Below are 13,756 nucleotides of genomic sequence, written 5' to 3'. Positions count from 1 at the left end.
TCTATTTAAAAGCTTGCTTTAATTTTTAGTGACAGTAACCTTGATTTCAGGGAACTAAAAGCAATCCCATCCAGTGTCTTCATAAAGGCTTGATGTATACAAAATTTGAATACAATATCTTATTTTAAGGAAAAGTATTGCATATACCAACTTGACAGTTATACATAGTGCCCTTTCGTCTATTACAAAGAATGATACTATATTATCAAAGTTGTGACTATTGACTCAATGACAGTTTATTAAATATAACCTTACATTATATTCACATTACGAAAACCAAGAAAGGTTACGAAAATAACAATAGAATAGCGGGTCAGAGACAGCAGCATTCTTGTGTTTGTCCAAAATAGTATGGCATTATTATTATATTGGGGACAAATACAAACAAATAAGACATATATCATAAAATAATGTGTCAATTCAAACATATGTGTGTACATATATGAAATTATTTAAAATGTATAAAGCTGTATTTTCGCAAAAAAAAAAAAACAAATTGTTTGAATTGAATTAACAAAAAATCATCCAAAATGCTTGCTTGGAAAGGAATATGGTAGTATTTTGTCTTAAAGCAAATGGCGCATACAGTAAATCATAGTTATATATTTAAAAGTCCTCCTTAAATAGCAGCATAATATTTTGATTTGGAACATATTCTGTTTGAGTACAGTATTCATGTGTGTTAAATAACAGATACATTTTATGTTACAACATTTTCAAGAATCTACCATAAGATAATGTACGATATAATTTTACCGTTGATAAATTTTATAAAAACAAAAATCATCAGATATAGTTTTAAACTGTTTTAAGAACACAAATACATTAATTTTATTTTAAAACAAATTGTATAATCGTGTCACTAAAGAAAGACTTTCTGAACATATGATAAGGCAACATTATTTACCTGTTTAAGTTTGTTGACAGCTTCCAGAGCTTCAGGTCTTCCTCTGAGTTCTTTTGGGTCTTCCAGAATTTCAAAGATACCATCTATGCATTCAGCCAATTCCCCTTCTTCAGTCTCCATGGTAGCGGAATGGAACAATTTGTTTCTTCTTTCTCGTACCTAGGATATTCGCGAAACGTATGTTATGTTTAATATGTGGAAAATTTGTGATCCCTCGGAAGCATTTAAAACAGCAAAATAACATGAACATTGCAGACTCGGTTTGAGTCTGTACATGAGGTATAATGAAAAAGTGCAAACACCCCTCGCGCCCCCTAGTACTGGCTAGTACGGTACTTATTTTTCAAAACTTAAAAGTCACAATATTTGATGGATAAACAACAATAAAGTTAATATTTTTTATTTATTTATATACATGTATATCATTAATCTAAAAAAGAAACTAACAGAAATTTAACGTAATGTTCAAGAAACTGCGATAATGTTCTGCTTAACTTTCCTTTTGCCCATTATTTAAATCTACAAATCTTTTAATTATATTACATGTATTTGTTAATACAATTTTAATACAAATTTTACAAACATAATGTTTTTCAACATTCATGATATTATTTACTTACGACTACTTACTTACCTTGATAAAAATATTTTTTCCAGCCATGGAGCATGCTAAATGAGAATGAAGACTGGTGTTATTAATGAAGACATGGAGTAATCCAGATATGTCTATATCAGCTGCCTTTGTCTTGTCTGAATATCCAGGAGCATTGATGAAACATTTGGCGACCTCCCATGGCTCTGTACACCACTTTTGTATATCTGTATTTGCCCAGTTTGGTGTTGGTGGGGTGGATCCATGGCTTTTTAATATTTCTTCCATAATGAAATCACATACTTTAAGACGACATTTTTTCTTCTTTAAGTGCAAACAATTACACTTACGCTGACCCCAGTAGCATTCATAATTACCTGCAGAATTTGTTATGCATGCATGTATTGGTCGCAAACGCTCAATGATGCACTGATTACAGATGGTACCTGGTGTGCAATTAATAGAACTTAATATTCTGCTTTGTTCTTGTTTAACAACATCATCAGCAAAACCGTCTAGACCTTGTTTTAGGTATTTATATGCAAATCCACCTTTCACCCAGTTTCTGTACTTCTTCTTCTCTATCTCACTCTGGTGACTCATTGTTTGGTTATGTCACTTTACCAGTTTACGAGTACCTCCTGTTATCTAACTTTCTTTTCCGATGTTCTCTGACAAATAAGCAATGAAAATAACTGTTGAAAATTAATTGAACCGGGCATTCTATAAAGGCATTTACTATCGATTCTACATTTTTGTAAAGGAAGAAAAATTTAAAGTAGCAAACAGATTTTTTGACCTTAAATTGCTTTTTTTTATAAAAAATCTTACATGAAATAAATTTATGAACAATCGGACGACCTGGTAACTATGAATAAAAAGCAGATATTAGGTCTAAATATTAAACTGATTTTATAAATGAACTTTAAATGTAAATAGGTACATGTAAATAGGTTACTGCTTCCTATTGTCTAGAAAAGTCAATAGTTACTATATCAGTCACTTGTTGCAATACAAAATGAATGGTTGCTATGGATGTTAGTGGTTGCTATGAAAATTAAAAGTAGGTTCACTATAGTTATTTTGAAAGGCATTGATTGTTAAGTACAAAGACAATGCTTGCTATGGAAGTCACTGGTTGCTATAAAAATTAAATAGTTCCTATGAAAACAATTATTTTATGGAAAGGAAATGGTACTTATTGAAGCAAACTGTGTGTGTACTATGTAAGTCACTGGTAACGTAAGAAGTAAATGGTTGCTTTTTAATCAACTGATTGCTAAGAAAAGTCAATTGTTGTGGAAGTCACAGATTGCGTAGAAAAGCAAAAGCTTACAATGCAATAGAATAGAGAGAAATAGAATCCCTAAAGAAATCCAAAACAGAGAAATTGAAAATGTTGCAGACTCGGTTTGACTGAGCCATAGTTCATGGACAGTACTTGAAAGTGCTATTCAACCATTTAATATTTGATGTTGTTAATTTTTTTAATTCAGAAACATCCGAAGATGTGTTCATACGGTGGTGATCATGGAATTCTCGATGTGACACGTTTTAGCCATTCCATGAAAAGCGGTGTATAATCCCAAGGTAAAACAAGATTGCATTTGTAACAAATGCTTTGCCACCGCATTTACACAACACTAAATTAAAGTAACAGAAGTAGATTTATTTTCTATATAATTGCAATTTGCCAAATGTAGGAGTGTCTAGTGACTTTTCGGGTCAAGATCATATTCAAGTGATAAACAATGTCTGTGTTGATGTGTCTAAACCATAGTATAATAATTGATTCAGAATTAAAGCATTGTAACTTAATAAAAATTTAGATTTTTTACTGTATTGCATAGCTGTATGAAACTTTGTATACAATTACAGTTATTTTTCTTATATAATAAATACTTCTTATAAATTGCGACATTATCTTTTCTAATTTAGCATTACCTTTTTCTGAAAAAATAAAAGACAATTATGATTTAAAATCATCATTATAAAAATTGTGTGCATCACAATGTCCTTATGTGCTCAAGTCATTTTATAAACATCCCTGCAAAGCAAACATCACTCTTGATAGAGTTCATCACCTCAAATCATTTCAAAAGATTTTGTAAAGGAAAAATCTCTCCTCCTAGAGGTCACGACCTCTAGACAAAGTCCCAGCAATTGAATCTTGTTTTAGAAAAATTGGCTTACATGTACACATTGACAAGAGGACCATTATGGCTCTAATATAGCTCACTTAGTTGCTATGGAAATTCATTGGTTGTTATGGAAGTTAATGGTTGCTATGGAAAGTTACTAATTGCTATTGAAAGTCACTGGTTGATATGGAAGTCAATGGTTGCTATGGAAATTAAGTGGTTGCTAAGGAAGTCAATGGTTGCCAAGGAAAGTCAATAGTTATAATATTGGTTACCAGATGCTATTTAGCGTCAACGGTTGCAATGGAAAGGCACTGGTTGCTATTGTAAGTCAACGGTTGCTATGTTTGCTATGGAAAGTCAATGGTGCATATGATAAATTATTGGGTACTAAAGAAGTCTATAGTTGCTATGGAAAGTCGATGGAACTTATATGAATCTCTGGTTTCTATGGGAAGTTACTGGTTTCTATGAAAAGATATGTTTGCCATGTCCACTGTATAATAGTTTAAAGTATTTAAATGAAAAATTCAAAAATTCTGTAGCACCTTTATTTAATAAAATTGATGCTTTTATGTCAAGTTAGAATATCTAATTAGTAGGAAATCTAGCTATGTTTATATACTTTGCTCTTGAAAAACGAAAACATTGCATTTGAATATGTATTTATTATCTGTTAAATATGACAATAATGTTAGAGAATATTATGTTTGTATGCTTTGGGTACGTCTAGGGGAATGTTTATCACCTTTTTTTTATTTTCTATGTATTTGAATTACATTGAGGAGCATTTCTCTATAAATGGGTTCGAAGGAGTTCAGTTAGGTTAATTAAAAATATATTTCTACTGCTTTATGCAGATGATATTGTAATTCTTTCAGAAACAGAGTCAGGTTTACAGAAAGGTTTAGATTTGTTAGATGTTTATTGTACTGGATGGAAATTAACAGTGAACGTGAACAAAACAAAAATAATGATTTTTAGAAAAGGCGGGAGAAAAAGACAAAACTTATAATTCATATATCAAAATTCTGCTATTGAAGTCATCAATTTTTTTTCGTATTTAGGTATTTTATTTAGTACTGGTTGTTCTTTTTAATCAACAGTGGTCAAGCTTTAAAGGGTATATTCAAATTAAAATCGTATCTAGTGAAATTGCCTTTTCTTACATTAAGTCATTGTTTAAATCTATTTGATAAATTTATTTTACCCATTTAATTATGGTAGTGAAGTGTGGGGTTTTTATAATTCAGAATAAATAGAACGAGTTCACTAACAATTTTGCAAACATTTACTAGGAGTTAGGCCTCAAGCACAAAATAATTTTATATATGGTGAACTGGGCCGAACAACTTTATTTTATAAGCAGTTAGTAAATGCTGTCCGTTATTGGTTCAAAATTATTGAAAGTGTTGAAAATAAGTGTATATTGAAAAGGTATATTTCTTAATGTTGAATGATATAGACATGCATCCCCAAAAGAATTCTTGGGCTAAATCTATTAAAGAGTTGTTTGAAAATTTAGGTTTTTTTTGCATGGTTGTTTCAGGAAGTAGGAAATAAAACTTTATGTTTGGAATATTTGAAAAGCAGACTTACTGGTGGTTTTATTCAAAATTGGAATAGTCAACTACAAGGGTCATCTAGAGCAAGAACATATAATTTATATGTAAAATTTAAATTTCAGCCGTATTTGGATATTATCATAAACACAAGATTAAGAATTGCATTATCAGGACTTAGGGTTTCGGCGCATAGATTAGAAATAGAAATAGGCAGGGGCACAAACCTTTAAAAATCCCATATTTCGACCGTAAATGTTTAATCTGTAAAACATTAGAGGATGAATTTCACTTTTTACTACAGTGTCCTTTGTATATTGATCTACGCAAACGACATATAAAAGAATATTTTTGGAGAAATGCTAAAGAAATAAAATTTACCGAGCTTTTAAACGATGATAACAAAGTCGTTATTCAGAAGTTATCATTGTATGCCTTAAACAATTTTGAACTAATAACACAACATTTGAACCGAATAATGTAAAATATATATATTATATACAGTCGAACTTCGTTCCCTCGAAATCGGAGTGCCTTTGCAAATTTGTTCGAGAGGTCGGTAGTTCGAGGCAAACGAGGTTGAACCATTTTTACATAGAACATAGGCCTAAAGGTTTTCCAGCTTACATAGGTCAAATGATAAGTACGTAAATATAGTTGTTTGTTAGTACATCTGTTTGTCAAATACGTCATATTAAGAATTATTATCCTATTGAAACAGTGTTAACGGTACACTTTGTTAATCTTTATTCATGTATATTGTAATTGATTACGTTCGATTGGGCGATCATTATCCAAACTGTGAACAGTGTTCAAAATATATTTATATGTTTATCATGGGATGAATTTTAATTTAAACAATGGATTAATAAAACTTTAAAAAACAAACATTTTACAGCAGCAGCTATTTGTTGTCGTTGACTAAAATAAACACACGAACAAGTATCATTCTATAAATAGATTACACTGTTGCAATTCACGTTACATGAACCACGGTTGTAATTAAAGTCGTCCGGGTAAACGTCATTCATTTATTGACGTTAGCGCATTTCAGGAATTATTTTCTTTTTATCGTTATTAAAAACGGCAAATATACAATTTCATCATAACACACAAGTCGGTAACAACACCTTCAATTATGTTTCAATTAACCTTAATAGTCTTTGTCACGATCACGATCGAGGTGTTAAAAACATGTGTCGCCGACTGTCAATTATTTAGAACATGTCGACCCGCTACTTTTTGTCTGCTTGTGATTGACCGAAAAGGTGTGATTTACACTATATTTCTGCCGAAGGGACCAGAGATCAGGTTAGAGAGTTCGAGCGATGGGTGTTCGAGCGATCCGAGGTAGAACAATATATATTATATAGGGATTTGCCGGGACTGGGCGATGAGTTCCAGCAAGGGGAGGTATTCAACCGACCCGAGTTTGAGCGAACGAAGTTTAACTGTAGATATATACATGTGCATGTACAAGCATTGATGTATCTTGCATATATAGTATTATGTCATTGTTGACATTGTATTTCTTTATTTTTTATGTCACCAGAAATTCTCCCCTGTTAACGTAAAAATAACATGATTTATGAATTAAGATCAGATTAATGATTACAATTTTTATTTAGTGTTAATATACTGTTTAACTGCCACTGTGATGATATTTTATCATGAAATTAAATTTAGATATTACAATCTTTTGTAGTAAATATCAAAAAAAAAATACATTTTATCCTTTTTATCTAGTAGTAATTTTATATTTCAACACAGGATTTGTTTTCAAAATTTCATTAAGATTTATTGTTAACATCTAGATCATTTTTAATCAATATTAGCTAATATTTGGTCAAAAATCAAGTTAAGTTTGCAAAAACATTATTGAAATACTTCATATTACTGGACAAAATATGATGTTTTTTCGCTATAACTTTTATTTAAAACCAGAAAAAAGAATGGAATTTTACCTAATTGATTTTGGGTACTTCAGGATATTCATTAGTTATCAGCTAAAATGGCGGCAGAAATTACCGATTGTGTTACTTTATCAGGTTTAATGTAAACTACATATAAAAGCTATTGTATTGAAATTAGATAAATATATTTCATTTCTTGTCGGGGGAGACCTTTAATTTAAGGAAGATAATTGAAAAAAAAAACAAGAGAGTAATTTTGATAAAATTCTTTGCCACCGCATTGATATAACACTAAATATTAGGAACAGAAGTAAAACATTTCTGTGTCACCTTTGAAAACACGACATATAGGGGTTACTTTTATTAGCCGTGTCAGCGTCTGCGGTATCAGCCGCGTCGGCGACGATGACCAGCTATGCTTGTCCAGAGCAAAACTCAGTTATTATAAGTCGGATTGACTCCAAATTTGGTATGCATTCTTCTCTGAACAAGAAATGTCAAACGATACATATGTCCTCCTTTCTAGCCCTTGACTCACATTTGTAATTTTGTTATAGAAACTTGCCATAAATGGGTGTATGAAGTGTTCAGTTATGGAAAAAGAAAACAAATGGTCTACTAGATATATGCAATCAGTACGTGAAATATAAAGATCTTGACCTTTGAAATAGTGACCCTATTATGACTAATAAATATGTGAAATATGAAGACTTTGTGATAAAAACTTTTCAAGGTAATAAGCGAAACAATATTTACCTTGACCTTTGAACTAGTGATCCCAAATTAATAGAGGTCATCTACTACATATGGCTATTCCATATGTGAAATATGAAGACTTTTTCATGATAATGAGCAAAAACATTCTGACATTTAAGGCCCCTTAGTGAAATATGAAAACTTTGTGATAAATAGCTTTCAAGATTATAAGAGGAAACCATACTACAATTAAGACCCCCCCCCCCTGTGAGGTTGACCTTTGACCAAGGAATCCCAAAATCAATAGGGATCATCTAATAATTATGACCAATCATTATTTTAAATATGAAGACTTTGTAATGAATACCTTTCAAGATAATCAGTGGAAACTATTCGGTGACCTTGACCTTTGACCTAGTGACTCCAATGTCAATAGAGGTCATCTACTAGCTATGACAAATCAATATGTGAAATATGAAGACTTTGTGATGAATGCCTTTCAAGATAATCACCGAAACCGTTCTGACATTTAAGGCCCCTGTGACCTTGACCTTTGACATAGTGACTCCAAAATCGACAGGGGTCATCTATTAGTTGTGATCAATTACTATGTGAAAAATGAAAACTTTGTGATGATTACTTTTCAAAATAATCAGCGGAAACCATTCTGACACTTTAGGCCCCTGTGACCTTTCATATAGTGACCCCAAAATCAATAAGAGTCATCTACTCGTTATGCCGGCTCACCACGGCGAGCCGGTATTACGTTAGGATTTTACTGAGAAACAACCTAAAACTCCGAAGCCATCCAAAAATTTAATCGAAGCTTGTCTTCCAGCTTTCTACAAAATTTATCTGTCAGGACTGGAATCCAAAATTTTTTAGCCAATCAAATTTAATCTTACATAGCGTCAAAAAACCTTCAATTTTCACGCCATTTTTATTTGTTTGGGTCGTCAGACCAAACAAATAATGGTAGCGAAATTTCAGAGTCTAATGTTGTTAATTGCAAATGCCGAAAGTAGTCCACTTTTTTGAAGCGGTTACTTCCCTTTATATGTAACACTAACGCCGAAAAATTCAGGGGAGATCACTGCGTAAAGATGGTCAAAGACAGGCACATCTATATTCAAGCAAAATAATTCCCGAATGGTCGAATATTTCTAATATTGTTTTATTGTATTTTCTGATCGAAAATAAGTAAATACAATACAAAAACATTCAATCTCTGACACAGAAGTTTATGACAAACCTAACAACAAGTAGTTCTCAAAACAGCTTTAAACTAGCGATTTAAAAGAAAGAAATATTTTTATTTTGTTACAAGTATCCAACAAATTACAACGCATTAAAAGTTTAAAAATAGCGTTGGCTTATAGAATTGTCAATAAATGCACAATCACAAATTACGCGGATGAATATGATTTTATCAATGAAAATACTATTTTTAGCAATGTCGATTACCGAATACTACACAAACCGAGTAGTGGAATATATAGATTCTACATGTCGGACTGTTTGGGCGAGAAGATTTTCGCTAAATTATTTACTTCAATTTTAAACAACAGGTTTATCCTAAACAAAATACCTCGAAATTAATAAGGATTACAAACCCGAAATGCAATGGAAGTTCTCAATTTAGAATGACTTGATGTTATTCACTCATTATTTGTATAACTTCTCCGTGGTACAGGGGTAACGCGCTCGCTTAGTGAGTGAGAGGTCTGGAGTTCAAATCCCAGTAGAGTAAACTTTTTTTTTAATTCTTTTTTAAGTGTCATGATATGCAAGGATAAAGTGTGGCTGTCGTAAAAAATGAACATAAATGATTTATTGATGCAACTCTAGTTATGTAGAATTCCGTATGTATCAAACTCTGGTGCCTAGCAAAATGAATTATAATACATAAAAATAAACTTATACAGGAAAATACATACAGATATACAGTACGATTTAGATTGCAAAGATCAGAAAATACCACAGAACTTGCAGCCCTTTGATTCTTTATAAATATACATGCTTATAGTAAGCTCCAGGATTATTTACATCTGTGTTAAACAACAGTTAAAGTCGTTACAAGCCCTAATTTAGATCGAATTATATGGTTTTCTTCAGGACGGTCACATATAAATTCACCGTGGCTGAAGGGTTTTCACGCTCGCTTAGGAAGCGAGAGGCCTGGAGTTCAAATCCCTGTAAAGGCAACTCATTTTTTTCAAATTGTTTAAGTCAAATAAACATTGGATTGAATATCAGTGTTGCAATCAGTCTTATAGCCAATTTACTACAATTAAAACGCTGGAAAGCATTGGTGAGACCCAAACAAGTTCAGCGCTTTCTGTGCTTTGATTTATAAAGCAGCAAGTATCGCTTTGAGCGCAAAGATATAATGATGATTAAAATGTTTGTTTTCATGAATTCTTTTCAATAAATCATATTAACACTGACTTTTGATTTAGCGTTTCACCTGTTTTCTCTGTAGTAAGTTTTCGTTTGGTTAATTAACATAAGTGTACATCTGGCTCTGTGCATTTTTTTCTTTTTCTTTTTTTTTGGTCATTTTATCCTTTCCGGTATTTAGTGTATGTATTCCCGGGATCCCTATATCTTTTAATACGATCCCGGCATATCTGAAAAACATCTTCTTAGACTGGTCAATTTCCAGGATCCCTATATCTTTTAATACGATCCCGGCTTTTCTGGCTGAATTTATTGACAACTTTAGGACTTGTGTCTGTCACTCATTCCAATACTTAATAACATATTACAACTTAACTTCGTATAAAGAGACATCTTTATGAATTCTACCTATCTAACATTTTTTTTGGTCAAGGTCAACAGGCCGTATAGTAACTGTGCATAGACATAGGGACTTCATTATATCTGTTTACATGCATCTTCATATATACTCATATTCCTCTTTGTTAAACTGAGAGAACTGGCTTCCATAACTTTATATGTCACTTTTATTTTGATGTTCGCTGAAGTCTCTTCAGCTTACAGAACTGTCATTTTACATTTAAACACATCCCTTGAAGAAAATTACGAAATTACGAGTCGCTACTAGCTTTTTAAAAAGCTAACCCTGTGATCAATTGCTGTGTGAAATAATCAGCGGAAACCATTCTAAAATTTAATGTCCCTGTGACCTTGACCTTTGCCCTAGTGATCCAAAAATCAATAGGGCTCATTTACTTGTTATGATCAATCACTATGTGAAATATGAAGACTTTGTGATAGATAGTTTTCAAGATAATCAGCGGAAACCATGTAGTCTACCGACAGATAGACAGACCTATAGACCTAGCGACAAACCGACCAGCCTCCCGACCGACCGTCCGACCGACATTAGCAAAACAATATACCCCTTTTCTTCGAAAGGGGTCATATTAAACACATTTTTGTTTAATTGTGTATTTTTTTTTTATTTTTTGTGGGAAATGAAGGAAAGAAAATTGAATTTAAACAATTGAAAAATATTGCATTGTACATGGTTTTGAGAGATAGGAGGGTTGTAGTGTGGGTGAGGGGGTTAGTGACCAAACAACGCGCCGAACACCTATGGTCGCATCGGCACTGAATATGTTACATGGCGACTTTCCATGTTTACTGCTGCCCTTACGTGCGTAATTGCAGGCACGAACAAATGCTTGAGTAGAACCACCGACGTTCCGTAAGCTAGCTGGATAGTTTTTCAAGTGGCAAAAATTCAAAAACATTCTGGGTTTGAACCCATAAAAGTGGCAAGTGATCTGAACTTTGATGTCAACGACCTTAACCAAACGACCACAGAAGCCCATAGAATAATTATTCTATATAACTGTTAAGTTCTTTGAAAACGGAAACATATTATAATAAATCAAAACACATTCGAACTCGTGAACCTATGACCTTTGGTCAAAAGGACCAGGCTTTTAATATTTGTGTTCTTGCTGACCTTGATATTTTCAAGAAAATATGAAAATGTAGTTTATTACATTTAATTTTCCCCGTAGGTTGATTTATAATTAATTTAATGATTATTATTCAAATCATTTATAAATCACATATTTACTCATGGAACTTGCGTTCGATTAAATAATTATTGTTTGTAAAAATAATGTCAATATACCTCTCCATTTTAATGATCCATAGCCTTCTACCGGCACAGAGATATATGCACACTTCGATATATTTATACATAAATTGTCATGTTTAAACGTAGTTATCTAAAGGTATCTTATCTCATGTTGACAAAGTTTTCAATGACCTATATTTTACATGTTTAAACTAAATCGGTTTTTTAATCAAATAATTTGATAATTTTGCACCTAGATACAATTTGTAATCACCCTATGAAAAGTTAAATAGGTTACATTGTTTAAATACATTTGTCGAAAACGAAGCAGTTATATACATGTTATTACAGGTAAAAACCAAATAGAAAAGGAAATTCGGTAAGTAATATACAATAGAATCAAATCACAATGTACTTCAATATGAAAATTGTCGTAAATCCGAAAGTGCGAACTATATCAATTATTTTTCTCTCAAAATAACGAACTACTTTCGTTTTACTCAAAGTGATTCAAGTTGCAATATAGCTGAATTTAATATGACATTGCTTGCGAATTCACTTAACTGTCATGTAAGGCAGAGTCAACGATAAGTGTGTCCAACATAACAGAATGATCATATTTGTGACTTACTTTTCGGTGAAAAATGTGACTGAAATTTGAATAACATTGCATACAAAATGTCTCACGTACAACAACTAAATCAAGCGCATCGCAACTAAAGCAACCCTTGCTCTCCAAGGTTTGCTTCTCCAAACGATTTTGTAGTAGAAAACTTTACTAATGTTTGAAATTGGAAATTGTATACATATTCATAGTGAGTCAGTACATCTTTTTAAGCAAGGTTAGTTTTATTTATTTATTTTTTGTTGCAATCATTGTATTATATCTTTTATATTGTTTTACAGGACATGTTATATTTATTATGTGACAGTGTTATGAATGACAACATAATGCAAACATGTGATATATATGTATGATAAAATTACAGAGTAAATCACATTAAAGTTAACGTGTTTCACAGTATGATCAAAATTATTGAGCAGGAAAAGTTCAAAGATCAAGTAAACAAGATACACAAGAGAGGCGGTAAATGAATGGAAGAGAAATGGATTTACGGAAGGAATATGAAATAAAATTGAAGAATGAAATAAACAAAATGGCAAAAAGACGGCAAATTGAAAAAAGTATTTTGAGAAAGAAAATATAGGAAAACAATTGATGGGAAGGAAACACTGATGATGATGAAAAGAGAAAAACAAAGTTGTTGTTGGTATAACTCAAGATCTGTAAGCCAAGGTCGAGGTATTTGCAGAGTTTCAAGGGCAGATAATGAAAATGAAAATATGAGTGTAGAGCATTCATAACCATATATTTGGGGGCGACTGGGTATTTGTGAAAATCTATTTCGTAACAAATTGCTACTTTCCTCCAATGTGTCATCCTTATGCATGTCCTGTTGTTGTTGTTGTTGTTGTTGTTGTTGTTTTCTATTTCAGAAGGCCACATTGGAAATAAGATATATATAGAGGATATTTGTTTGTTTGTGTGTAAGATGAAATTTTATTTCATCGAGTGGGCTTTAAAAACAGTATCTCACGAGTGGCGTAGCCACGAGTGAGAATACTGTTTTTAAAGTTCACGAGATGAAATAAAATTACATCTTACACAACAAACAGACAAATTTTCTTTTTATTTTATGCTTAAAAACAAGTTAAAACCAAATTTCCATAATTTTAACGTTAATATTAAAATCTGTTTCCCCCATTGAGAGCCCCATTTAGACGGAATTTCTCATTTAAAACAAGAAGTCTTGAGCTGAAAATAAGTCCGCCAATCAAGGTTAAATAACGGTGATATTTATTCATTTTATTAAAAAAAATATGAATG

At 31.9% G+C, this 13,756-nt stretch overlaps 1 protein-coding gene across 1 annotated transcript; it reads right to left on the bottom strand.

The window, feature by feature from the left end:
* Positions 1-910: 910 nt before the first annotated feature.
* LOC132734023 (uncharacterized protein CXorf38 homolog) lies at positions 911-11,982 on the bottom strand (the record flags this gene model as incomplete). Its single annotated transcript, XM_060720725.1, is given in 3 exon segments — positions 911-1,066; positions 1,542-2,170; positions 11,923-11,982. Coding segments are annotated over 2 exon segments (717 nt in total), but the record flags the coding sequence as incomplete, so codon positions are not given.
* Positions 11,983-13,756: the final 1,774 nt, after the last annotated feature.

The sequence above is a fragment of the Ruditapes philippinarum genome, unplaced genomic scaffold (genome assembly GCF_026571515.1).
Source record: "Ruditapes philippinarum isolate M1 unplaced genomic scaffold, ASM2657151v2 ctg2241_1_1_1_1, whole genome shotgun sequence".
In the NCBI taxonomy this organism is placed as follows: domain Eukaryota; kingdom Metazoa; phylum Mollusca; class Bivalvia; order Venerida; family Veneridae; genus Ruditapes; species Ruditapes philippinarum.
The sequence above is the reverse complement of the archived record's forward strand: the minus strand, read 5'-3'. Positions and strand labels throughout refer to the sequence as shown.